The following is a 26,432-nucleotide window of genomic DNA, read 5'->3' as shown; positions in this document are numbered from 1 at the left end:
GCTATGAAATCACCAAACTTGAGAGTAAGTTTTATTTAATAGCATATTTTTATAATTACAGCTGAATAATGCTGTTTAAAAGTCACATTTTTCAGCGTAAAAATGTAAACATTTAATAAAGAAAGTTTCCTAAAAAATGAATCAAAATTAATTTGTTTGTGCTAGTGAACTGATTGTTCAGCGAAATAATTATGTCGGCGAAGTGNACTTAATAATTTTCTTCGTTTTTCTCTTTGTTTTTATTTTTATATATATATATATATATATATATATATATTTGGCATATACATCAAAAGACACAAATTAAAATGTATGCAAAGTAAACAAATGTGTTCTTAAAGAAGAACTGCTTATAATAGCAATGGCAGCTCCATACCAACTTTGCACACCTCATCACTGTTTCCTTATCATGCAACTCACTTTATATCCTCCACAAATTTTCTAACCCATGAAATTTCTATGTAAAAACAACGCTACACCACATTCCAGCTATCTGTCCTCTTTGACACCAAAAGTGGTAATTACTATCAGTACATTTGTAGTTGTAGTTCATTTACGTCGCACTAGAGCTGCACAATGGGCAATTGGCGACGGTCTGTGAAACATCCCTGAGGATGATCCGAAGACATGCCATCACAATTTTGATCCTCTGCAGAGGGGATGGCACCCCCGCTTCAGTAGCCCGACGACCTGCACGCGAAGTCGAGCACTTTACGGTGGAACAATTTAACGAGGATCAATACCGCACACCCTCTGTCCCTACGCAGACTGATCCAAGTGGTCACCCAGCCGTACACTGATCACATGATTCGGTGATCTGCTGGGAGCCGTGTCTTAACGATCAGTCCACTGTGGAACTCAGTACATTTGTCGTAAATGGAAAATAGAAGCTCAAATAGATTATTCTTTTTGAATACTAGATTCCGGCTTCTTATCTACCTGAAATAATATTGGAGCAAATTTCATATGAAGCCACTTTGCTTCCTTACTTGTTTACCACCCACCTCCCACACTTCCAGCGTGGTCACAACCCGATTTCTCTTATCCTTCACGCATATGCAAATGTTCCCTTCTCACGCATGTGTGTGTATTAGACGCAGTACGAATTGTTCCTTAATGCTTCTTTATTAGCGTAAGCAGAGAAGAAAGTTTTAAGAACTAAGAAAAATGGCAACGCTACTTCCTGCCAACAAAATTTAAATGTTTATAAACAAATCATGACAAGTCATTCCAGTTCTGCAGTGCCTGCGTTAAGTTCTTATTTTTCCAGTCTGTTTCAAGGCCAATAAATTTCTCTTAATTACTCTTTATTATAATGTCCATAAAACAATGTATTTTACGTAGTAGAAATTATAAATTTCGAGATGTTATCCTTCCTAATGAGACACCTGTCATTGTTGGTAGAGGTCCTCAAACAAGAATTCGAGATCGGAAATGCTCTAAATGTCAAGGTATAATAAATCATATTTATTGTTATAATTTACTTTAATAGGCCGGAAGTTTCCAAGACTTTGTAATTATTCTGCCTCAGATCACGATACTGAAATCTTCCGATTTTAAACTTTCAATTTTTGTTGTCTTAAAATTTTTCTAATGATATAAATCCTTCAAGTCTTCCTATAGATTTGCATACCTATCGCTAACAAGATTTTTTGCGCCTGTCTACCCCTTTAAAACATAATAATAAATTTAGTAAATTATTATGTAAACATTTCAAATAACTTTGTATGTGGTCCCCTGTATCTGTATGCACGGAAATTTAGCAAAAATGTTTTGTGTATTTATTTCGTTTAATGTTATTTGATTTTTCCCTTTTTGAAAAGATATCGGTAACGGTGCTGAGACAGTAACAACCAAAAAGTGTCACACCTGAAATTAAAAGAATACATCACATAATTAGGCAAACTCATAGTGACTGGGAATTTTTCCATATTGAAACCTGACCAAAAACTGGTGCCAAGTTTACTACACATCACCTGGGCAATGGGATGCTGGAAACAAAAAAGAAGCATCATTCAATGGGACATACTCTTAGCCAGGGATGTAGAATATGTTTGATTCTGCGAACAAGGTTCTGGTGAAATTCAGATAGCCTATTTGGAATTAAGCTGAAATAAAATGCAGCTTTTATTTTTGTAAAATATGTCACTTATATGTCACAAAATTTTTCTTGGTTTAAAAATGTAATGGAAAATTAATCTTCAATATTGATTTTGGAGGAAATTGCAAACTAAAATAACTGTGTCCTGGAAAGTCATTAGACTCTGAGAATTTTCTGTACTCCTGCTTTTAGCACAGGGGGCATAGTGTTATTAAAAGGTGCTTATTTTCAATTTTCATTTTTTAAAAGCCCTTAAAGGTACTTTTTTCATTGGGTGTTTTTAAAAAGTGCTTAATTTTCCCTTTTTTCTAAATGAGATTTTTCCTTTACCATTTTGATTTTCGCTATGAATTATGCAAAGAAAAAAACAATTCACATTGTTTGATTCAACGTTTTCACAATTAATTCAACCCCAATCTATTTTGGCATATTGTCAGTCCGCAGCGTATGAAAACGTCATTCATTTTACATGATTCAAAATTTCATGATTTTTGACAATTGTCAAAAACAGTACCAAAAGTTTTTTTTTTGTTGACATGATTGTTAAAACAAGATAAAACCGTCAATTGTTAAGAACTCTCCTAGTCTGCCTAATTATGATATTTTTTTAAAGTGCTTAAAAATATTTTTTGAGTTCTTGAAGAGTGCTGAAAAGGTGCTTATTTTTTGTTGAATAATTTGGCTATATATATCTTTATTCTCTGTATAGGAACCTGGTAGTTTTAGTTGCCAATTTCATTTGCCATAATCAGTAACTGATATGGTATTGTTCCAAGTAACTTTAAAATAAGCCCGGTTTATATATATATATATATATGTAATGTTATTTTATTAAATTTATTTGAAATCTAAGAATCTAGCAGTTGACTTGAATTGTACAGTATTACTGTTGAAATAGAGCTATCTCCATAATTAGTTGTTAGAATAAAATATTTAGTTTTTAGAAATTTAATCTTGCATTGTTTTTTTTTAGTACAAATCACTGCATTGTATAAAAGCAAAAAAGCCATCATTCGTCAGCTTGGTACCAATCCATCTGAAGTAGACAGCGGGCTATTGGCCGCAGATCAAGAATTGGAAGTACTTGATGGCTGTAACATCAACTTACTAGAAGGTGATTTAAAGTACACTTTAGAATTTTTGACTACTGAACCTGAGACAAGGAGTAAACATAAACACAATTCAAGAACACCAGGTGCTACTGCAAAAAAATTGAAACTATCATCCTCTCCTCCTAGATATGATGGCACATCAACTCCTCAAGAAGAATGTTCTCCATCCATTGCAGAAGCTTCTGCAAGCAAAGAAGGTAGGTAATATAGATCAAAAGTGTTCATAAGCATAGGCATAGCATCGAAGGGCATGTTCCCCTTGATAATTTTTCAAAATTTCGGAATTTTCTTAAAAGGTCATTATTTTTTTTAAAAACTAGAAAGAAACCTTTTTTATTGAATAAAAACTTAATAACTTGAGTTATTTTATCAATACTTTCATAAAATAATTCAATGTTTTCAATTCGATTTTTTTTTTTTTTTAAGGAAATAAAACATCTAAATTCAGACTTTACAATATGCTCTGAGTGTATTACAGAGTCCGTCATGTTCCACATAAATATTTAGTTCTTACCAATATAATAGTTATTAACTTCTCTGTTAAATGCAGAAAATAACTCTTAAAACTAAAGACATTTATAAAATTTTCTCTGTGTATTAGGACTGGGCTTTATACCGATGTAAGACAATATNTTGTTAAATCGATATAACCTAATATCGCGATATAAAAGGGTTGATTATATCGATTTAAGAAATTTCTATATCGTCCAGCCCTACTGTGTATTTCTAGAGTATTTATTATATATTCTAAAAAATAATCAAAATAATTTTCACGCTACGCTTATGTTCATAAAATCCAGACTTTTCTAGAAAGTTATACATATACTTCTAAATATTGACCCACTAATGTTAGTGTCACTTTTTAGAAACAGTTCTAAAATGGCATCCCAAACTTTTAGAGATTATTTTTTGATGTAGATAACTTATAAGAAATATTTTTGTTTAAAATTTTATCGAAGATAGTAGATATTAGGGCATTCATCAAATAATAAATCTAAAAGTAATTTTTTGCCTGTGAGCAGAATAAGCATTTTTTCTTTAAGTTTTTATTATTATATTCAAGATATATTTTAATGAATACAATTAAAGAAATACTTTTGCTATAATATATGAAAATACTTTTGTTTCACATAAACTGCTTCACATTTTGATTTTATTTAAAAATTGTTTTAAATTATTAAAAGATTCAAATCTTTTTAAAACAAAAATGTTTTTCGTCATCAGGTTTTTCTACTAGTTTTTTTGTTCCCACCATTTAATATAAACCTACAAAAAGCATTTAAACAATTGTGACTTAAACATTAATAGATTAATAAAGTAAACTCATTTAAATTTAAACTTGAAATTCGTAAGTAATTTATCTAAGCAGTATTTTAACATAGAATGTTTCATTTGCCGGGAGGACACAATGTCTTAATCTTCTCCAGTAATTTGCTCATTTGGTTGCATATTTCTAAAATCTTCTAATATTATTTTTTTTAGATATAAAGCATATGTAATTAAGTAACATTATGTAATTAAGCTATATCTTTTTTAATTCTGTTGTGTTTATGTAGATATTTCACTGCAAGAGAGCATTGCTGATGAAGAAACAAGTCTCGAGACACTTCATCAATCGGTTGTGAGAGATTTTGATTCCTTATCAACTCAGGATCGCTGGGAAGAGTATGATCATAGCAAAATATTTATTTTTACTCCTGCTGGCATCAAAGGACAAAATAAAGTATAATTTCCCATGCCATAATTGAGAAAAAAATGTCTTAGAAGCCTTTGATTCTAAGAAAAATCAAACTAATTTCCATTTCAGGTTGCAGCTTTTGATTTGGACCATACCATCATAACTACACAATCTGGTCGAGTTTTTCCAACAAGTACAGATGACTGGAAGTTTGTGTTATTTATTTATTTATTAACTTTATTGATTCTTTTTAAAAGTATTTAATAAATAATTAACATTTAAAAGCCATGTTTAGTTGAGAATTGTCAAAAATTTTTAATCCCCCTAAAGGTTAATCGGATTTATGTAAACCCTAGCTACTGAGACCCTAAAGAATGCTGGTCTTTTATTTTTTGTTTTGTATTCTTGTTCTTTTTCATACTTTTTTTTATGCTGAACTTAGTTTATAAGCACTGTTTAATTTTATTGCTTTGAAGAACATATTCTAAGATTTCTTTTGAATTTTGCATAATATAGCCCAAGCTACTTTTAACCATAAACCAAAACTTACCAATCATTTGTCTTGCTTTTAGACACCATCGGAGCAAAAGCTACTATATTGTTTGGTTTGTTTGTTTGTTTGTTTCTTTTTTGTCTATTTTTCCCTCCTAGAAAAATTTCAAACAATTTGTGTAATTAGATTTGTGCTTACAATAATGTATGTAACAATAAAAAATTTAAATTATTCAAACAGTTGAACAGTGTAATCAGTTGCACTTTGTGCAACTGATTATACTGTTTTACGTTTTTAACCCTTTCTGGTTAAGTGTGTCCAATCTGGTAAAATTTATTCCAAAGATATTGAAAACCATGAGAAATGAAAAATTGTTTGCTTTTAAAGTCCATCATTCTTAAGCAGCATAGAACTCAAATATATTTCTTCACTTAAAATTCACAATCTACAGTCAGAATTGAGAATATGTGCTAAAATGTTTGTCCAAAATTTGCTGGGAAATTTTTTTTAGCTAAATATAATATGATAGGACCTATGTAACACACATTTGGATTTTATTAATTGATTGATATATCTTGTAATACCTTACTGTATATCAGAGGAGTAACCATGTGGCCAAAAACACTCTAAATGGTTTTTAAAAATTCAACGAACTTTGAACTGTGAAGTTACTATGTAAAATTGCAAGGAAAAAAAGTTAGTTTTGAACTGAGCTTAATAAATTTCTTAGTACACATTTTCAAATTTTACTAATTTATTTGCACTTAATCACTTGTGTAATTGTATCTAATAATTTATAAATATTTTCTGTATGGGAATTTTTTTTTTCTTACTGATTTATCATTTGCATTGTTTTAGCTATTTTGTTATATTAATGCTAGTTTTTCATATTTTGTTCTTCTGCAGAATTTTTTATGCAGAAATTCCTGGAAGAATAAAAAAGTTACACAACGAGGGATATAAAATAGTTATATTTACCAATCAGGTAAACATTTTAAATATAATGTTTGTTTTTTCTTCTTGCATTGATTTCTCATATACATATTTATTTCTTTTCCCTGCTACAAATTTTCTATGTAATCATTGTTGCTGAACTTACATTTGGGATGAGTTAATAATTAGATTCAGTATTATTAGATGCCACTTGTTAACAAGATTGGCTTGCTAAAACGTGTCAAATATACAGAAAGGTAGCATGCATGTGTTCAGCAAAGTGCATAAATTTCTAGCATCAGTAAAAATGAGATTCACAGCTGAATAATAATTATTTCATGCTATTGAAAAAATTTAAAAGTTGCATCAAACTGTCTTGTAATTAGAACTATAGAATCAACAGAAGCACAAAAATTAGATCACTGGCGGAATTGTCATTGATCAAACACTTCATTAAAGTTTCACACTATAATAGCACATTAATAAAAATTGATTGCTCAAGTATATGATTTGAAGGTCAGCCATGATAATATTTTCTTTTAAAAAATGAAAGCATAAGCAGAAAAATTTACTGTGTAGAATCTAATAGAAAAAACCAATTGAATTCATAGTTAAGATGTTGCATAATTTAAAATCACGCAAATGCTTATTATGAAATTAAACTATACTTATAAATATTGCAATGTCTTTGAAAAAGTGATTGAAATTTTTCTGCGTTGACATTTTGATAAGAAATTCGATGTGACGACGGCGCAAAGACATAAATATTTATCATTTATTTTTCTTAAATTTTATAGCTTCAAAATATATATTATGCCCAAAATCATTTTGAGATTTTGCAAAATACTCAGATCAATAAATATTCAAAAGCATTCTTAGCTATTGTGTTGAATAAATTTAAAAAAAAAAAAATTGTACAAGGTAGCTACAAATTACTGTTACAAATATCGAATCATTTTATTATACAGATATTAAATAGAAAATCATAAATACACAACTCTAAATGAATAGATAACATGATAAACACTATAAACGGAAGTCTACCTTAAAAAAATTTTATTCGAATCAACTACCATCTTCATTGATTACTAAAATAATCTCTTATGTTATTGTCTGATGTCGGCACGAATCATTTTAAGAGGTAATTTGTCCCAATCATGCAATTAAGAGGCTGTAAGAGTGTCCACACTTCTATGCTGCTTAGCATTAGCTATAGACTCTAGAATCCCTCAAACTCAGTAGTCTAAAGGATTTAGATTCGGTGAAGAAAAGGGCCACTTTTTTGGCTTAATAAATTTCGAATAATTGGCATGGAGCCAAGCCTGTGTTGTTTTGGCTCAGTGTTACATTGCAGAGTCTTACTGAAATATCCAATCGATTTTGGGATACAATCTGTCAGCATGTGGCAATAAATGTGTATCCAGTTCTTCGTTTTTGTAATATTCTGTACTGTCATAAAAAATTTCCATTATTTGACACTGCATCCCAAACCATTACAGAATTCTTGTTCTGAAAGCGTTGAACAGTTCATACACTTTCAGGTATATCATCAAAGGTTACTGCATATACAATATTATTTTTAGCATAATAACTTTCCTCTGTGCAAAATATTTTTTCATCAAAAAAGACTATTCTGTCAGCATTTTTGGCGATAAGGGCAAAAACCTAGGTCTTCATTTAATATGACTTGCATAGCTCTGCGACTCACATTCTCCTCAGCAGCCATTTTAGTAACAGAGTGTTGTAGATTTTTTCGTATCTTTTCACAAATTTTTTTTTAATGTACTCTTTTGTACAAACTGAGCATGGATGAGCAGACTTGGGTCTCTCTTTACAGCTTAGTTATCCAGTAATCGATTTATAGTTTGCTATATAAATGTTCTATTAAACCCAAGAGATTTTAATTGCTGAAAGATTCAACCTGCAAAAAATATGTGTGAAATAAATTTTTAAATTACTGACTTTTGCAGTTATTATTTATACAATAAAAAAATTGTCAAAACGTTAAAACGTTGTCAACTTATCTGGTATTTGAAAATCCTGATTTATCTTCTATTGTTATTTTATATATTAGGAAACATGTAAGTATTGCGATTCCTCTGAAAATCAACAAACAGCAAGGCTATAGTTTTTGTTGACTTATCCTAAAATGGGGTTTAAGAATTGGATTTCTAAATTTTGAGTTGCATTGTACTTCTCTTCCTAATTCATATTAATTTTATCACTAGATTATTGACACTAACTTATTCTTTTATATGCATTGAAAAGGATGTTATCCTTATTCTTTTCTATTTTTAATGCCAGAAAGGTATTTCTCGGGGGAAAACGTCAGCTCCAGACTTTAAGAAAAAGATTCAGCGAATCGTGCAGAAACTTGGAGTTCCAATACAGGCTTTGGTGTCCACTGGCCATGGAAAATACAGGAAGCCTAACACTGGAATGTGGGATTACTTACTCCAGAAATGTAATCAGGGAATTTCTATTGATGTTAAATCCAGCATTTATGTTGGAGGTATTATGATTTAAAATACTCTTTTAATTTTAGTTGTAATGCTGCATTTTTCATGTCTGCATATATATTCTCAAAGTTTTCATTCAATAAATATAAAAAGTGTTACATTTTTTAAAAAAAACATTGTAAGAACTAATTGAGTCCTCTTATTAAAATATGTATAAAAAATATTCCAAACAAGTCCCCAAAATTTTCTTTTATCTTATAGTTAAGCAATATATACAAAAAAAAAAACTTTAAAGTATTTTTAAATACTAAATAAATTTTTAAAAAAAAACATTTAATACTTACAAACCAATTTTACAAGTTGATAAACAGTCACTATAGTTTAAATAAAATGTTAGGCATTTTTTTATGTATCATTTGTTCATGTCTGGATAAATTTCTGTATAAACCAACAAAATTGTTAAGCTTTATGTCATTTACGATGATTTTACTATTCGTGTTTCATGATTATTTGAATTTTTTCCTGCAAAAAACCAGTAAAATGTATATAGAGTACCTTAATTTCTTGATTTTACTACTTTTTGTGTTAATGTTACATCGTACTAGTTTTTTTATGTACACAAAAGTAAGAAACACATATTTACCTGCTTTTAAATTGCCATATTTAGTTCAAATATAACAACAAAAAAAATTTAGCAATAGATCTGTTTGATTTTCTACACTGTAAAGCACATTGCATTGTGTTTAAAAAATTTTATCACTGCCACTATAGAAATACGATAATGAAAAGCCTTTTGCTACTATGAAATCGGTTCTTAAGTCTGAATTACTTTTTTTATTGTAGTTGATAGTTTAACAGAGTGCGTATCATTTTTAAAAAGTGCTTAAAGGTGCTTATTTTCGATCTTCCTTTTTTAAAAGCCCTTAAAGGTGCTTTTTTTCATTGGGTGTTTTTAAAAAATGCTTAATTTTCCCTTTTTCAAATTGAAATTTTTCCTTTACTATGTTGATTTTCGCTTCATATTATGCAAAAAGACACAGTTCGCATTGTTATATTCAACACTTTCAGAATTAATTCAACCTCAATCTATTTCAGCCTATTGTCAATCCGTAGCGTATGAAAACGCCATTCGTTTTACATGATTCAAAATTTCATTATTTTTGACAATTGTCAAAAACAATGCCAAAAGGATTTTTTTTTTTTTACATGACAGTTAAAGCAAGATAAAACCGTTAATTGTCAAAAATTTTCCAACCTGGCCTAATTAATATTTTTTAAAGTGCTTAAAAATATTTTTTGAGTACTTGAAAAGTGCTTAAAAGGTGCTTATTTTTTGTTGAATAATTTGGCTACACACCCTGGTTTAATGTTCATCATTGTTTTTATAGATGCTGCTGGCAGGCCGGATAATTGGGCACCTAAAAAGAAAAAGGACTTTTCTTGTGCAGATAGACTTGTAAGTGTAATTGAAACATTAAACTTGAAATAAATTGAAACATTATATTTTTTCATCAGAGTTAGAAATTTCTTGTTATAAATATTTTAGTTAAAAATTTCTTACAATAATGATCGCTTAATTATGCTTGTAAAGTGTTGGTTTCCTCCTTTGTTTGAAACTATTTATCTATTTACGAAGCCTACCTAATGAATTCTGAAATCTGTACTGATTTTCCACAGTATTTTTACAATTATAATCTTAAACTACATTTTTTTGAGAAAATAATGACTTTGATTGTTTTTCCTCCTCTTCCTACTTCATTCAAATTCTTCATAGAAAATGTCTAGATAACTTGTTTCTTTTCAAATCCTTATGATTTGTTCAATTTCTTTAAAAAAAAAATTTTTTTAGTTGTTTTAATGCATATACCTCTATTTTAGTCAATAAACAATTGATATTATAATAATTAAATTCATGATGATAACTAATGTTGTAAAATGAAATCTGAAAATAATAATCAAAAAATGATCTCAAAACTAAATATTTTGTAAAAGAAAATGTTTCACTTTAAGTTTTAGAAAGTAATTTTTTGTGTTATTGTGATAAATTACAAATTAGAGTTGTTTTTATGTGCGCATACTTTAATATAAAATTCATATATTGATGTGGTTTTGGTATATTTCAGTTTAAGTTAAATGTTCAAAAATAATCTTGAAAGTAAATATTTTGTAAAGATTTTTTTTTTTCACTTTCAAGCAAAAAAAAAATTTTTTTAAGAAAATTTGCCATAATGTTATGTTAAATTACAAATTCAAGCTTGATTTTATGCACACATAATTTAATGTAAAAATATTTATGTGATTTTTGGTATATTACAGTTTGCCTTAAATGTTGGCCTGCAGTTTTACACTCCGGAGGAGTTTTTCTTGGGACACAAACCTGCTAACTATAAAATGCCTCTTTTTGATCCTGTAAGTGTTGCATTTTATTTTTATCATAACTGCTATTATCTTTTCATATAAGGAAGGAGTGATAGTATTGTGCTGAAACCAGTTATACAGAAAACAATATAGTAAGTACTAATAAATATAGTAAAACGAGAAAATATGTTTCAGTATCTTTAAAAAGCATCAGTAGCTATCAACTAAACTGAACTCAGTGGCGCGACAGCCCATAGAGGGCCAAGGCCTACTGTGCTTATCTCAGTTTTCTTGACCATGGGCTCTGGGGTGCAGGAGCAGATGTTCCGGTCAAGTGGTCAGCCGAACGCGAANAAATTATTTTTTTCAAGATGATATGTTAAAAAAATAACATTTTGAATAAAATATTTTATAATATCGACACTTTTCTTGTACACATCCTATACTTTATATGAAAAAAGAAACAAAAACCTGGAAATTTTATGATTTTTATCTGGAAAACCTGGAAAAATCAGGGAAATTTGAAATCGGATTTGAGTGGCCACCCTGATATAGTAAGTACTAATAAATATAGTAAAACGAGAAAATATGTTCCAGTATCTTTAAAAAGCATCAGTAGCTATCAACTAAACTGAACTCAGTGGCGCGACAGCCCATAGAGGGCCAAGGCCTACTGTGCTTATCTCAGTTTTCTTGACCATGGGCTCTGGGGTGCAGGAGCAGATGTTCCGGTCAAGTGGTCAGCCGAACGCAAAACCCCCTAGTGTTTAGTTCCCAAGCATGCTTGGTACTCATTTATCAACCGCCTGAAAGGATGAAAAACTGAGTCACCCTTGCCCGGCCCAAGGAGCGAACCCAGGACCTGTGGCACGGGAGCGCGAAGCACTACAACTCAGCCACCGGGCGTCATCAGTAGCTATACCAAGACATAAAATTCAGAGACATCTTATTACTTTGTTCAGATACTGATTCTTATATGTGGTATCAAAAAATTTATTTGTCTTTAATTATCTTTTACGTTTTAAATAAGCTTTAAATTTTTTAGATTACTAATTATAACTTTTATGTTACCTTTTAAGTAAACATAACTGATGATGACACAGTGTTACCAAACATATTTGACTTTTTTTTCACCTGTTATATATTTATATTTGATAATAAATAACTCCAATCAATTTACATAAATAATTCCAACCAATTATTTTAGATCTACCACTTCCAAAAATATGAGCAATTTTTTGTGACTTTGATAAGTTTTGGGGAAAATTGATATTATGAAGAAAAGATTAATGTAATAGTGTTTGAAAGGAAGTGGTTAAATCTTTCTTTAGACAATATTCTTACGTCAAGATTAAAAATTAACAGAATTATTGTACTATAATAACGTTGACAGTAGTAGCTTTCTTATAGAGTTCCCTAACTCCCCAGAACAATTTACAAATTATATATATAAAAAAAGATAAAACATGATATATTAATTAATATAATTATATTTGATTAATGTTGAAACTCAACCTTACCCCCTTCATTATTTTTTTAAAAATAAAAGTGGCTATAATTTTATTAGAAACATAGAAACTAACTCAAAGCTACTTAAGCAATTCATGATTCAAAATTTGCACTGTTAATGGACCAAGCATTTCATAATTGATCATTTTTCTTAATTTATCTTCTCATTGAACTTCATAACTTACTCATTGAATAAAAAGGGGGGTAAACTGGTCTTTCGGCTGGGAAGGCAACAAGTGAAAAGATCTCTTTAGGTAGGTATTGCAAATGATCAGTCGGATAATCAATTAATATATAACTATCAATTGATTTTCTGAAATACAAATAGTTTTCTAAGTTTAACATTTTGATTTCTACTTTGAAAAAAAAAATCATTTGTTTCATGCTTTTTGGTTAATAAAAATCAACAATAAAAGCAAACAAAACAAAAACAACTAAAATTTCAATTTTATGCTTATGTTTGTTGGTTAAAAATAAACAATTAAAACAATAATTTAGTAATTTCTTTTACATTTAATTAAGTCTGTCAAGAAAGAAATGTTTTATTTTTTGCTTTTACAAAAGTTAATTAGAAGAAGTTTTTATTCTTCTTTAAATAACTATTCATATTTTAATTAATTTGATACATATGCTTATTATAAACTTTTAAATTAATTAATAGGGAATTTTAAAGCAACATAATTGCATTTTAATAATTAAAATACATTGATGTTGATTTTTTAAATTATGGCTATAGTAAAAAAAAAAAGTCTTCTATCAATTGCTTGAAATTATTTTTATAAAAATTTAGTTGCAACACCCATTGATTTGCAAGATAACTACATAGAATAGTAAAGTAGAACGCATCTTTGGGCGGTATCCAATATTTTGTATACATATCTTGAAGGTATGTTAGTGTTGCCATTTCAACACACAAAATAGTACATAATTAGCTTGTCTAAGAAATTAAATTGAATTTTTATCTCAATTTTCGTGATTTTTTTTAGGTTAATATTCTTTTCTAAAATTTTTAAAATAGTGAAAACTACTTAATTCTTATTAAGAATTTAAAAAAAAATTTAATACAATAATATTTTACCTAGTTTAATCATTTTAATATTTAATAACAAATCATTTTCATAATAAAATTTCTATTTTATTTTTTTTAGAAAAAATAATTCTTTGTTTATTACAATTAGCCAAGGAAAATCATCTAAATAAAACTCTACAGCAATTGAAATAATGTAGAAATAAAATTTAATTATGAATTCTATAATTATTTATGTTCATTTTTCAGAGAAATATACGGACTACAACACTTGCTGTGAAATGCTTACCGTTACCTAAAGAAGATTTAAATTCTGATACAATATTTGCTTCCAGTTCTGAGGTAAGCAATTAATTTTCAATAAGTTTATTTTATTTCTTCTATATTGTTATGCAGAATATTGTTAATTCTAGATATTATCTTTGTGCCTGAATATAACAGGGCGAAAGATTAAATACACAAATAAAAATAGTCAAATCATACAACTATTATTAGTTTTTTTTTTTTTTTTTTTTNTTTTTTTTTTTTTTTTTTTTTTTTTTTTTTTTTTTTTTTTTTTTTTTTTTTTTTTTTTTTGCTGTGGCCAAGAATATACTTAAATTTAGATGATTTAAAATGATGAGTTATGCTTTTAAATTTTTTCTTTCAAAAAAAATTCTCATGTTTTTGGATTGAATATTTTGTCTTTTTTATTACTTCAATATATTAAGTATATAAATTTTAGTTTTTCTCTCTTTTTGTAGAAAAAAAATATTTGAAATCAATAAAAATATTTATTCCATTCAAAAATACTTTTTATTCTATTCAAAAATAAAATTATTTTAATGGAATAAAAAGCACATCAACTTAATATTAAGAGTTTATGTAAACAAAATATTTATTAATTAATTGTCAATGAGGAGTATTTTTCTTTCAAAGAGTTTTGGAGGTGTCTGGGAAAGAGATTTCAGGCTGATATTTATTAAAAATAAATATTAATAATATATTTGTAAATATTTTGGATAATTTCATGTAAAATTAAATCTTTTACTGTATGCATCAGGGCTCAGAAAATCTTGCAGCTATTAAGGAAGAGATATTAAAAATTATGTTTCTCTTTCGCCTTGCAATTTCAACTGTTAAATCCTTTATACAGAGTGATTGATTTAAACTTTTTAAATGAAAAATACTTGGCTAAAGCATTAAAACCATTTTGTTTTGAAACTTATTATTTATACAAGTAAATCAGTAATATTTAGGTCACACAAATAAGATTTCTTATTCAAAATCTACACATATATATACTTATCTATAATCTATATATATCTTATGCATATCTTATCCCTTTTGTTTTTATCTACTCCATTGAGTATAATTTTCATCAAAAGTTGAGGGGGTGCTTATTTGGTATTTCTAATTAAATATTTTCATGCTCAATTAGAATTTTTATATGCACAGGCATATATGGCAATATTATTTACAAGAGCTTTGATTGTGTGTTTGTGTATATAATGGGAAAGAATAAAAGTAAATTCAAATTAAGTGGTCGCAAAAAATGAAATAAAAATAGCATAATATACAAACATAAGTTTAAACTCGTGAATTGTTCTAACAAAAAGAACGATTTTTCAGAAATGAATTATGATAACAGATATTCATTAATTAACCCATTTTTTTAATTATTAATCTGATTGAAGAACTAAAGTTCTCTTTCTGATGCATGAATATATTATTTAAATTGGTAAATTAATAATAATATCTTATACAAAAGTATTATTAATATTTATTTTTAATAATCATCAGCCTAAAGTCCCTTCTGTGGTCACCTCCAAAACTCTTCGAAGGAGAAATACCAATACCCAGACTTTAAGATCATGGTGGCTGGGTGTATTACAGATGTAACTTTACAGGCATTTGGAACACTAAACAGTTAAATGGTTCTGAAAAAATCTAAATTCAATTGATATCAATTTAATAATTATAATTCTATGGGACCTGCAACAACCTTGTGTAAAGAACTGTTGATTTTTAATGTCTTTTCTAAAAAGTCTAATTTAAACAAAAAATAGAAAGTGATTAATATAAATGTGATTATTAAAGTGTGTTAAGTTACTAAGTGATTTCTAAAACTATACTAATGGACCACATCACATAGCACATTCATTTGTATTCAATAGTTTATTCTTTTCAAAAGTACAATTCTCCTGAGAGAAATTTGAAAAATGGAATAAAATGCTATACCCATTTTCTTAAACACACATTTCAAGCTGTGTCCATTTTCTTAAACACATAATTTGAGCTATGTCCATTTTCTTAAATAGGAATTTGGAGCTATATCCATTTTCTTAAACACACATTTCCTACTGTATCCAATTTCTTAAAAATGTATTTTGTGCTATGGCCAGAGTGAAAAATTCACCAACATTTAACTTGTTAAATATTTTCAGTTAATTCTTATTAATATTTTTTTATTTAGTTCATCCAATGCAAGCAATTTTTTTTCTCTATTTGGATTCCTAACTCTTAGTGTTAACAAATTTTCCCCGAGCAGTATGCTTGTTAGATTGATTTGTGCAATATTTAAGTTAAGTTCTGTTTTTTTTTCCTTTCTTTTTACTCAATTGACATTTTGTTTAATTGACAAAATTGTTAATTTAACACTCTTGCCTGTTCAATATTTGGAGAGAAAAAATTGCTTTAAGAAATTTTGTTAAATTTTATTTCTAAATTATTTTTACTCTTTTCTATTTTATTTTTTAAAATTCAATAAAATATCTTCTTTATTAGAATCATAACTTCATAGTATAGAAAAAAATCATATCCATTAGGGTTTTTTTTTTTATCAATAAACAAGTGCTACAATATAATTTGTAAAAACCAATACATGAAACTCTGAAAATTAAACTAAATTTAACTTTGCACGAAATTAGGAAAGGTGATAATTTTGATATTATTTATTTGTGATCTATTATTTTACATTTTTAATTTTATTTTATTTCTATTTTTAAGATGGTTGTGTTTGTTGGATTTCCAGCAGGTTAGTTTCATTTAAATACTTACCTTTATTTTACTTCATACTTACCTTCTTTTCTAATAAAGTAATCCTTTAATTTTTTTTATTCATTTTTAATATTATCTATTTTAAACTGTTAATACTATGTTATGTATGTGATATAGTTTTAAAAAAATTCTTTTAAGTCCATTACAATACAATTAAATGTATTGCATCTTTTTTTGAACAATTAAAGTATCTTCTGTTTTGCTTGGTTGTTTTTAAAACAGGTTTATATTATATTTTATTTCCAGCTTTAGTTTTTAGAAAAATTAGGCATTTAAAAACTATGATTATCAAGAGTATTTTCAAACGCGAAAATAATTTAGGTGTGTTGTAGCATATGTGAACCAGTATTCCAGTATTGGTATCTCGTGCAAATTACACCGCTTAAACTGTATGTAAGCATATGATTTGGCGTTAACTTTTATTGATGTGTTTGATCACTCAAGTATTTGATTTTTCAAAACCGAATTCATACAGATATTATACCACAGATTTTTCATTGAAAAGAGTCTTGGTTAAAAAACATAACATTTATCCAATGAATATATAATTAAATTATTTAGATAATACTCCCTAACATTTTTAAGGAACATAATCTATTTTCTTAATACCCAATCAGATGTTTGTAAGGAATTTATCTAAATTGTCTGTAGTGTTTCCCAAATATGTTATTTGACCCTATTTTCTATTATCTGTACTAAATACAGTCAAATATCTTTTTTACAACAACTTTAGATAATTTTAAAATTTTACTTAAAATGTTGTATTTAGCAACTGACTTTCAGACGGAAAACGTTTATTCTTTTTACTGTTAACCAAAATTCTATAAGTCACATTTTTTATATATATAAATAACATGAATTCACTATCTTTTCCCGGACATCAATTCTGGAAAGAAAAAAATCTATTTTCAAAAGTGCTTTGCAATTCAAAATTACAGTAATTAGAGCATAGGCAACAATTTTTTTTATTTTTGCAGCCCCTTTTAAAAAAGTTAAACTTGAAAGGCTATTAAATGATTTGTTTCAATTTTTAGAAAAAATGATTAAGCAAAGCATTTTATAATTTAAAAAAAAAAGGCAGAAATGCCTAAATGATTTGTCCTCTTAATTTTGTGTAATTTTAAAATTGTTGAAATGATCGTTACAGTTTTGGGTTTTATCATGGGATCACTATTATAATTTGCAGATGACAAAGTAGAGTGTTTTATGCTTTAAATTTGAATTTCATGTTCATAAGAGTTAACGGTTCTGTGTAGGAAAATTGTTTTAGCAAAACCTGCTTTTTAATATAGATTTTAAAAAATTAGGTGCTTTATAATATTTGTTTGTATAAAATTTTCTGATTTTATATTGTTTTGTTGGAAGATCTGTTTTTTATTTACTATACTGACATATAGCATATTACATTGTTTGTTTTTTTCTAGCTGGTAAATCTCATTTTGCTTTATCATATTTAATACCAAAAGGATATGTACATATAAACAGGGTAAGTAACATCTAAGTTCTTGATGTTTAAATGTTTCTTCTGTTTTATACATTACAGTAATTGTTGTGTAAAATGAATATTTTATCATAATTCTGTTGAACTTTAAAATCCCGAACAAGTTATCTTCTCTAATTTTTTAAAACTAAATATTTCTATCATGGAGCTTTCTTATTTGAATAAAATAAAAGAGATTATTGAAAACATAAGGCATTATCCCATGAACTGTGCTATAAATTGTGAGATTGTTTGATGAAAAAGATTTAAAATCATTTTGTATACAAAATAACAATGAGCAAATTTCAAATTTATGATGTTTAAATTTCGTAACAATGTGTATTTATTTCATTTTATTGTACAAATAGTATTTTTCCCCGCATTTTTAAACATAATTTAATAATAATCTAATATAGTGAATATTTTGTAGTTTTTATTGAATGCTGAAAAAAATCAATGATTTTTTAAACATATTTTAAATCTACATTTCATAAGATTTCATTAATGAGCATAGTTTTGTAGTTATTTTACTAATTATAGTAAAATAAAGGTTTATATATATTGGAACCATTTAAATATTACATTACATATTTTTACTTCATGATATGTAGTGTTCTTCACTCTTGATGTTCTTTATTTAAACATCAAATCGAATTTTGTCTAAATTAACATGATTAAATTAATTTTTAGTTGTTCTCAAATAAATTCTCTATTAACAGAGAGGAGTACGTATAAAAATTTATTTTTAATCCACTTGAAGAAAGTACAGCCATCACAGTACTTAATATGTTTATGAAAAATAATGTACTTGTCGGAATTTTGTTAAAAAGGAGAGTTATTCTTTAAGTTAAAAGAAATAGTTTATAAAAGAAAAATGTTATTTTGATAAGCTAACCATTTGTGTTCAAAAACATTTTATCATGGAAGACTTAAGTGGCTCAATTTTATTTTCAAATTACAATTGTGTAAAAAAAAAAATTCCAAACCTAACCTCTACATTCTAACATGAATGCAAACGTAGATCTGAAACTCACACACTTTATTTTCCCCATCCATTATTTATTTACATTGCAACGAATCACAGGTTTCATGACTGGAAAAAATACCGAGGATTAAAGATATCACCCATGATCATGCAAATGTTATATACTTATGAATTTTAATTTTTGTATCTTTATGGATTTATTATATGATAAACAGGTTTTTTCTATGATATATGAAAAAATTAAGGATGTTTGTAGTCTAATATTTTGCCTGCCTTTTAATTCCCTTTTTATTGAATATATGACAAAGTTTTCATGGGACAATTCTTCTTGGAAATAAAATTACCTTGTATTTACTGTAATAATTTGTGCATGTGAGATACTAAACTTTTTTAGTTCAGTGATAAGTGATTTGAATAATAGATTTCAATTATCTTTGAATTTATCTATAAATTTATTATCCAAAGTAGGTTTCATCATCATCATCATCAATGGCTCGACAGCCCAGGGTGGGCCTTTGCCTTCTCAAGAAGTTTTTTTCCAGACTAACCTTTTTTTCTAGTTTTTTCCAATTTTTAGTTTTTAAGACCAAAAGGTCTTTCTCTAGGCCATCTCTCCATCTTAAATTTGGCCTGCCTCTTTTTTGTGTGCCAACTGATCTGGAATTGAAAACTCTTTTTGTGATACGGAAAACTCTTTTTGTGATCAAGACCTTTCTCTCAAAGGTACCCAACATAGCCTCATCCATACAAGATATGGTCCAGGTTTCACAAACATATGTTAAAATTGATCTTATAAGAGATTTATATAATAAAACTTTTGTTTTTCTATGAATTACATTAGATTTTGTGTATTTTCGAATTCCATTAAAACAGTTATTGGCTATAGTAATTCTTCTTTGTATTTCCATTGTGGCCAAAATAGGTTTAGCTCCAATTAATTTGAATGATAGAGATTTTATTATTTATATGGCATTTTTGTTATCAGATTATTTGTAGTCTGTCTCAGTGTGCCAATCCCCTTTGAACTCCAATTATCTTATGACAAATTATACAACACTTCTATGATTATGCAACACCTCTTCCATTCAGGTATGATACTGGTTCTAGATTGGTTAATCTGCATTAAGAATTATATGTGGAGAAATAGCATTGAGATGTAATTATTTAAAGCAAGTTAAATAGAACAGCACCTAAAGCTCTATTGATCCAAGAGTGAGAAATCGGAATATGATGGAAGAAATTTTTAACTCATGATTATGCAGAATATGTGTCACATTAGTGATTCTAAAACCACTGAATCAACCCAGTCTTTTGAGAGACTTTAAAAATAAAAAAAATCTAATGTCATCTAATTACTATTGGAGACAAATCAGAAATATGGCTGCTAGGAAATAACAATTAAAGAAAAATCTATCATTGATTTTTTTTCTTCATGATATTGTATTGATATCTATGATAAAAAGATTTCAATTTAAAAAAAAAACACTTTGTATAATTAAATGTTGTTTTTTAAACTTTGTCTCAGTTTATTTTTCATGGTTTAATGTTAATATATTTTAAATAATTTATTAGAAAAAGTTGCCAGCTATCCGGCAGTTTCAATTTTCCAACATATCCTTGGCCATAAGTATGTCAGATAATGGCATTTTACTGCACTTTCTAATTTCTTATAAGTCAATAATATAAGTATATATATCTATTATATCATGTTCAATTTTGTATATTGTTAATTTAAAAACACTATTGTGGTTTTTGTTTATTTTATTTTTCAGGATACTTTAGGCACTTGGCAGAAGTGTGTATCAGAAGCATCGAAAGCTCTTAGTAATGGCCAAAAAGTTGTGATTGATAATACGAATCCAGATTTAGAAAGTAGAAAAAGGTTTGTCTCATTAAATCATTTCAGTTTGTTTGTATTTTTATTTTACATTTTCAATACATCAAATATACATTTTTACAGATATATTGAAGTAGCTCAGAAATTTAAAGTACCATGCAGATGCTTTCTATTTTATTGCTCACTAGAACAAGCCAAACATAACAATGTGGTATGTTTATTATAAGCTGTATCATTAGATTTTGTTCTTTTAAGCCATTTAATCCTTATAAGATACAGATAACTTTTGAACGTTATGTTGTTTGAATTTAATGGAGTATAGCTTCTTCTAGGGCTATTCCCATTAAACTATGAACAGTTTAACCTCCAAAATCCAGGTTTCTAAAATTTATAAGCCTCTGATAAGCTGAAAATTTTTGTTTCAACTTGAAATTTCAACTTGTGTTTAAAAAAAAGAGCTAAATCAAATTTAAACTAAAGGTAATGTACCAAAATGTGGCATCCTTATAATATCATATAAAAAAGTCAATTTTAAAAACCATGGCGCGTCTATAGCAATCCTCCATAGCATTAAATTTTGCAAAATCCATGGCAATAACTAAAAATAAAAATTTACAAAACCATATGGACTTACTGTAAAATCATTATTAATTGAGCTTGTCAAAAGAAATTGCTCAAATGCACAACTCAAAATTCAGTTTTCATATCATAATGCTATCATCTTCAAAATATCGGGATTTAAAAACCATATGGAGATATAGATAGCAATTTTTGCCAAAAAAAGTAATCAACAAACCCAAGAAGATATATTATGGAACCAAGATCAAAAAGAAATTACTCAAATAAGCTTGCTTTTACTGCTATTGAACCATTCAAACCTAAGGACTTAAAAAAAAATCTAAGGGTTGGATTTTTTCCATAGGAAGCAAATTAATGATGAAAAATGATTGACAGGGCAATATTAATTCTAGCCCTCTTGCAGTCTGGTTTTTCCTCATTATATTTTGATTAATTAATTTCACTAGTTCACAAAATTACTTAAACAAACATTATTGTTTGGTAAGTAATTTTGTTTAGTTCCCAACATAGAACTTAATTGTATGTTTTGCAGACAATCTCACACTTGAGCCATCCTTTCAATATATATTTTGTTAACTGCTATAGCGAGGTTTGTTTGCGAAAAAACTTGTTTGATTCTGGTAGATGGTTTTTGTTTGTGGACTCATCAAGTATGATATATAACAGTAGGATTTCAATGGAATTGTTTGGGTTTTTTTTTAAAGCAATAACTTTCCAATTAACCTAATATCGTTAATAAATGAAATTCTGTATAAATTTGTTTTAAATATAAATGTTAAGCACAATTCACAAACTTGAATATAATGTATGTAAAAGTGGCTATGGAAATATAATTAATTTACTTTGATTATTTTTAACCTTTATTTTCACTTCTTATTTTCTTAAACAATTAAAATTAGATTAATTATTTTTATTATTACATAGTTCAGAGAACTGATGAACCCAGATGACAAGCATGTTGGAGTCAATGATATGGTATTAAATAGTTACAAGTGAGTTTTTTTTTTTTTTTTTTTTTTNTTTTTTATTTTTTTTTTTTTTTTTTTTTTACTTTTTAATTTGTGGATTTGATAACTTATTTCTGATGTATTGTTTTTCTAATCTATATTGAAGGATAAATTTTAATTGAAAAATAATTTACATTAAATTCAAAAAAATTAGTTTCAAAAATAAATTATAATTTTTATTGCCGTATAAAAGCAATGTTTTATAATTTGAATTACTTTTATTATTCTATAAGGACTATATTAATGTCTATATTTAAAATTATTTTAATGTCAAGTCATCAAAATTGGTCACATAATTATTTTTATTGTACTTTTCGAACTGCTCAGTTTCTGTTATAACATATTTTCAAATTATTTCCAGCAGTAATAATTGTCTAATAATTTTTATGTCGTATTTATTTGTAAAATATGTTATGAAACTCAAATTTTTAAATTATCATTTTTCACTCAAAAATATTCACACAAAAAAAATTTTTTTTAGAAAACAAGTTGAAACTTGAAAGGCAAGCGGAAAGTGCTGCAGATAAAATGCTCTTTTTTTATAAAATGGCGCTTTCTAGAAGACAATAATTTTTATACTAATTTAATAGAGCTAATATTGTAGTTTTATTTAATTAATAATAACATTTAAAATCTTCTTTTGAAATAAAAAAAAATTCATTTTCATGTTCATTAATGATCCATGTGAGTTATGTGTAAAATGGCACAAAATAATCTATGAAGTATTTGCTATTTTACCTTCCCCTTTGAATGTATAAAGAGGACTTTCTTTAATCTTCAGCTTACTTCTATAAAAAAAAATTTCCCAATTTTCATTTTTGTAAATGACGATGTTCAGTTTGAAGTTGATGTTCAGCTTTCCACAGTTACATCAACTTAAGATTAAATTGTTGTACATTAAGTGTACAATGAGCCAAAAAAAAAAACGGACCACCCTGAATAACTTTTGACCTAATGATCAGATTTTCACTTTCTAGGACTCATTCCTAATGGGTCAAGGGGTGGCCGCAAATATGCTAATTAATTAGTTCAGACGATATTTTAAGTTATGAAATCAGACACAAAAACATTTTTTCTGAATAAACATGTTTTTTTTCTTGTTGATGGATTCAGATTTCTGACATCCAAAATATGGTCCTCATAGTTTGGTCAGGAGAGCAATCCAATGTTTGGACTCTCTTTAGATCAAAAGTTATTCTTAGTGGTACTTTTTTTTTTGTCCAATGTGCGTTAAATTGCCATGAAAGCTATATGAAGAATTAATTTTTGCTAAAATAAAATAACTTAAAATAAAAAGCAGCATGAAAATTCCTAGTGTCTGATCACAGCCCACCCTTCATATAAGTACAGTTAAACTATGCATATTTCATATTTAGTTATTAGTGTGACTTTATACATTAGCAAGATTTATAAAGAATGTGTCATAGATTTTCAAAAACAAAAATATCTCAAAGTTTTTTTTTTCCATATCAGTTACATCAAACAAAATATCCACAATTAAAATCAAAGTGTTCATTTTGTGATTGGCCCATAAAAACAGTTATGGCCAATGCAGCTTGAATTCAGTGCCATGCAAAAAAAAATTATATGAAAAGATATTTAAGAAACAAAACTGATAATTTGACACTGTTGTTGATAGTTATTTTATTAATCTTCCTCTTTCTCTATATTCTTTGTTTCAAAATTTTTTTTTACTTATGTTTTGATACCATGCTGATGTTCTTACAGGGGTAAGTTTGTTGAGCCAAGCTTGAAAGAAGGTTTCACATCTATCATTAAAGTTAATTTTATTCCAAAGTTTAAAAACAAGAATGAAGAAAAACTTTTTAAAAGATTTCTGATTGAGAAGTAATGTTTTTCCATCAAATGTTTGTAAATAACTATATTTTTATAGCATATTGTGTCAAGTAGAATAAAATATTATTTTATCCACATGGAAAGTTTATTGTTCTATTTTTACTATGGGGCTACTATTTTTAGTTTTTAAATTTTTTTTGTTACATTTAACTACTTTAATTACTGATGCTAATGATGATACTTAATAGTTATTAGTACAGTAAACAGTCTGCATTAGCCAACATTTTTAATCTGTCAGGATCTTGTTAAATAAGGGCTCATAATAAACGAGTTTGGGTGTTCTTGCTCAATCAAGTTTCTTGTGAGTAACAGATTTGCTTGCATTTCATTTATTGGCTGTAAAAAACGCTATTATATTGATATGGAAAAATTATTTTTCTGCTTTACTTTAAGTAAAATTCTTCAGTTTGGAAACAGAAACATCAAAGTGGATGCTTTGCGTCAGAACAAAGTAATGGGGGGGGGTGCAATAAAAGATAAATGTATATTTCTTTATTTTTCTAAAATTACTGCAAAAATGAAACTTTGATTTTGAATTTTTTAATTCAACTTTCATAAACGTACTGTTGTGTTTTTATTTAAACTAGCAACAATTTTTTTTTTTTTTTGAAATAGTAATAAAAAAATTTGACTATAATTATTCTGGATTACAACCCCCTTAAGAAGTTACATGGGCTTTAACACTATATTGCCCAAGGAAGTCATTTTGATTGCTTTTTCATTTTCAAAAAATATATAAATAAGTGTACATAATAATACAGTTTGAATCAACTTTATTTTCTTCTTTTCTTTCCCCCATCTATCTAATTTAATGAAAGGAAGTTCCAAAGGCTCTCTCTCAAAATGTTTCATTCCAACTGACTTAAAACTACAGGAAAATATTTTTGATGTGTACTAATGATATTCTTTTACTATTACATAGAAAAAAAAATTTAAATAGATTTTGTTTTAAATTTTAAAAAATTATTAATCTTTTATTAGTCAACCTGGAATGGGAAGATGGTATATGTTCTATTTTAATTATTCAAATTCATGGCAGTTATTTCAACAACATAATGTTGCCAATTTATTTAAACGTTTTTCACTACTTCAGTTCTAATTTTAATTAAAAATTTAAATGTATGTATCAGTTTCTTCAAAAAGTATTTTAAATTGTTATGCTTTCAATATTATTTAATTAAAAATTAGATATTTTGTTAGCCCTTCAGTGCAGAATTTTTATTAAACATATTTTTCATACTTTTTTCATTATTTTGTATTAATTTATGTCAAAATAAGTTTAAAAAAATTTAAATTTAACATTTTCTTAATTTATGGTTATGAAATACATTATTAAACACTGGTGTCTTTTTCTGTGTTGAAGGTCAAATCTTCCAAACACGGCTCACTCCTAAGCATTAATTTTTCAAATTTGCAGTTATTTAGATCTAAGAAAAACAGTTATTCATCATTAAAATTTATTTAATTTTACAAAATCAATTGGTAAATTTTTGAATATGAATGAAAAAAAATCTTTTCAAACTACTTTTTTAGGATTTTATATTTTAAAACAAATATAATTCCAATAATCTAATAGATTTTTTTAGACTGTTTTTTACAATTAAAAAATACCAAAATATATATTTGCTTATAATTAGAGAGTCAGAAAAATTTATGTAAAAGGGATACCAGAGTCCCATCTGTGTCAAAGGATTAAAAAGAAATTAAATTTTAAAAGCTTAATAAATTCAGATGAATCGATGGTCATTTTCAAACATGTGCCATTGGAATTTAAATACATGACCCATTTCACACTCTTAAAAGAATTATTTTCGTGTTCACTATTGGTATCCTTTCATTATATGCTATTGATATCCTCTCATTGTAGACACTAGACTTTAATTTTCTCGTTGGAATTTATAGTGGGATTGATTCCTCTTTATTTTATTTATTCACCTATTGTTGTATGCTGATAAAGAAAATCTAATTTTAATCTTAA

General features: G+C 27.1%; 1 protein-coding gene across 1 annotated transcript; it reads left to right on the top strand.

Moving 5' to 3' along the window:
* The first annotated feature begins 1,153 nt into the window (after positions 1 to 1,153).
* On the top strand, positions 1,154 to 24,529 carry PNK (Polynucleotide kinase 3'-phosphatase). Its single transcript, XM_016065772.4, has 15 exons — positions 1,154 to 1,451; positions 3,075 to 3,410; positions 4,770 to 4,936; positions 5,021 to 5,100; positions 6,291 to 6,369; positions 8,622 to 8,829; positions 10,165 to 10,232; positions 11,093 to 11,185; positions 13,920 to 14,012; positions 16,659 to 16,686; positions 18,134 to 18,195; positions 20,947 to 21,056; positions 21,135 to 21,222; positions 22,515 to 22,582; positions 24,326 to 24,529. Exons 1-15 carry the CDS (start codon positions 1,316 to 1,318, stop codon positions 24,447 to 24,449), a joined length of 1,740 nt encoding a protein of 579 aa, XP_015921258.1. The 5' UTR covers positions 1,154 to 1,315; the 3' UTR covers positions 24,450 to 24,529.
* The last annotated feature ends 1,903 nt before the right edge of the window (positions 24,530 to 26,432 follow it).

Source organism: Parasteatoda tepidariorum, chromosome 4 (genome assembly GCF_043381705.1).
Source record: "Parasteatoda tepidariorum isolate YZ-2023 chromosome 4, CAS_Ptep_4.0, whole genome shotgun sequence".
NCBI lineage: Eukaryota > Metazoa > Arthropoda > Arachnida > Araneae > Theridiidae > Parasteatoda > Parasteatoda tepidariorum.
This window is presented reverse-complemented; position numbering and strand designations above follow the sequence as displayed.

Excerpts from the sequence above, each read along its gene's own strand:
- PNK (XM_016065772.4), top strand. The coding sequence starts at position 1,316 with ATGTCCATAAAACAATGTATTTTACGTAGTAGAAATTATAAATTTCGA. Across the intron at positions 8,830-10,164 it reads ATCCAGCATTTATGTTGGAG|ATGCTGCTGGCAGGCCGGAT; the intron begins GTATTATGATTT and ends TTGTTTTTATAG. Across the intron at positions 21,057-21,134 it reads GATTTAGAAAGTAGAAAAAG|ATATATTGAAGTAGCTCAGA; the intron begins GTTTGTCTCATT and ends ACATTTTTACAG.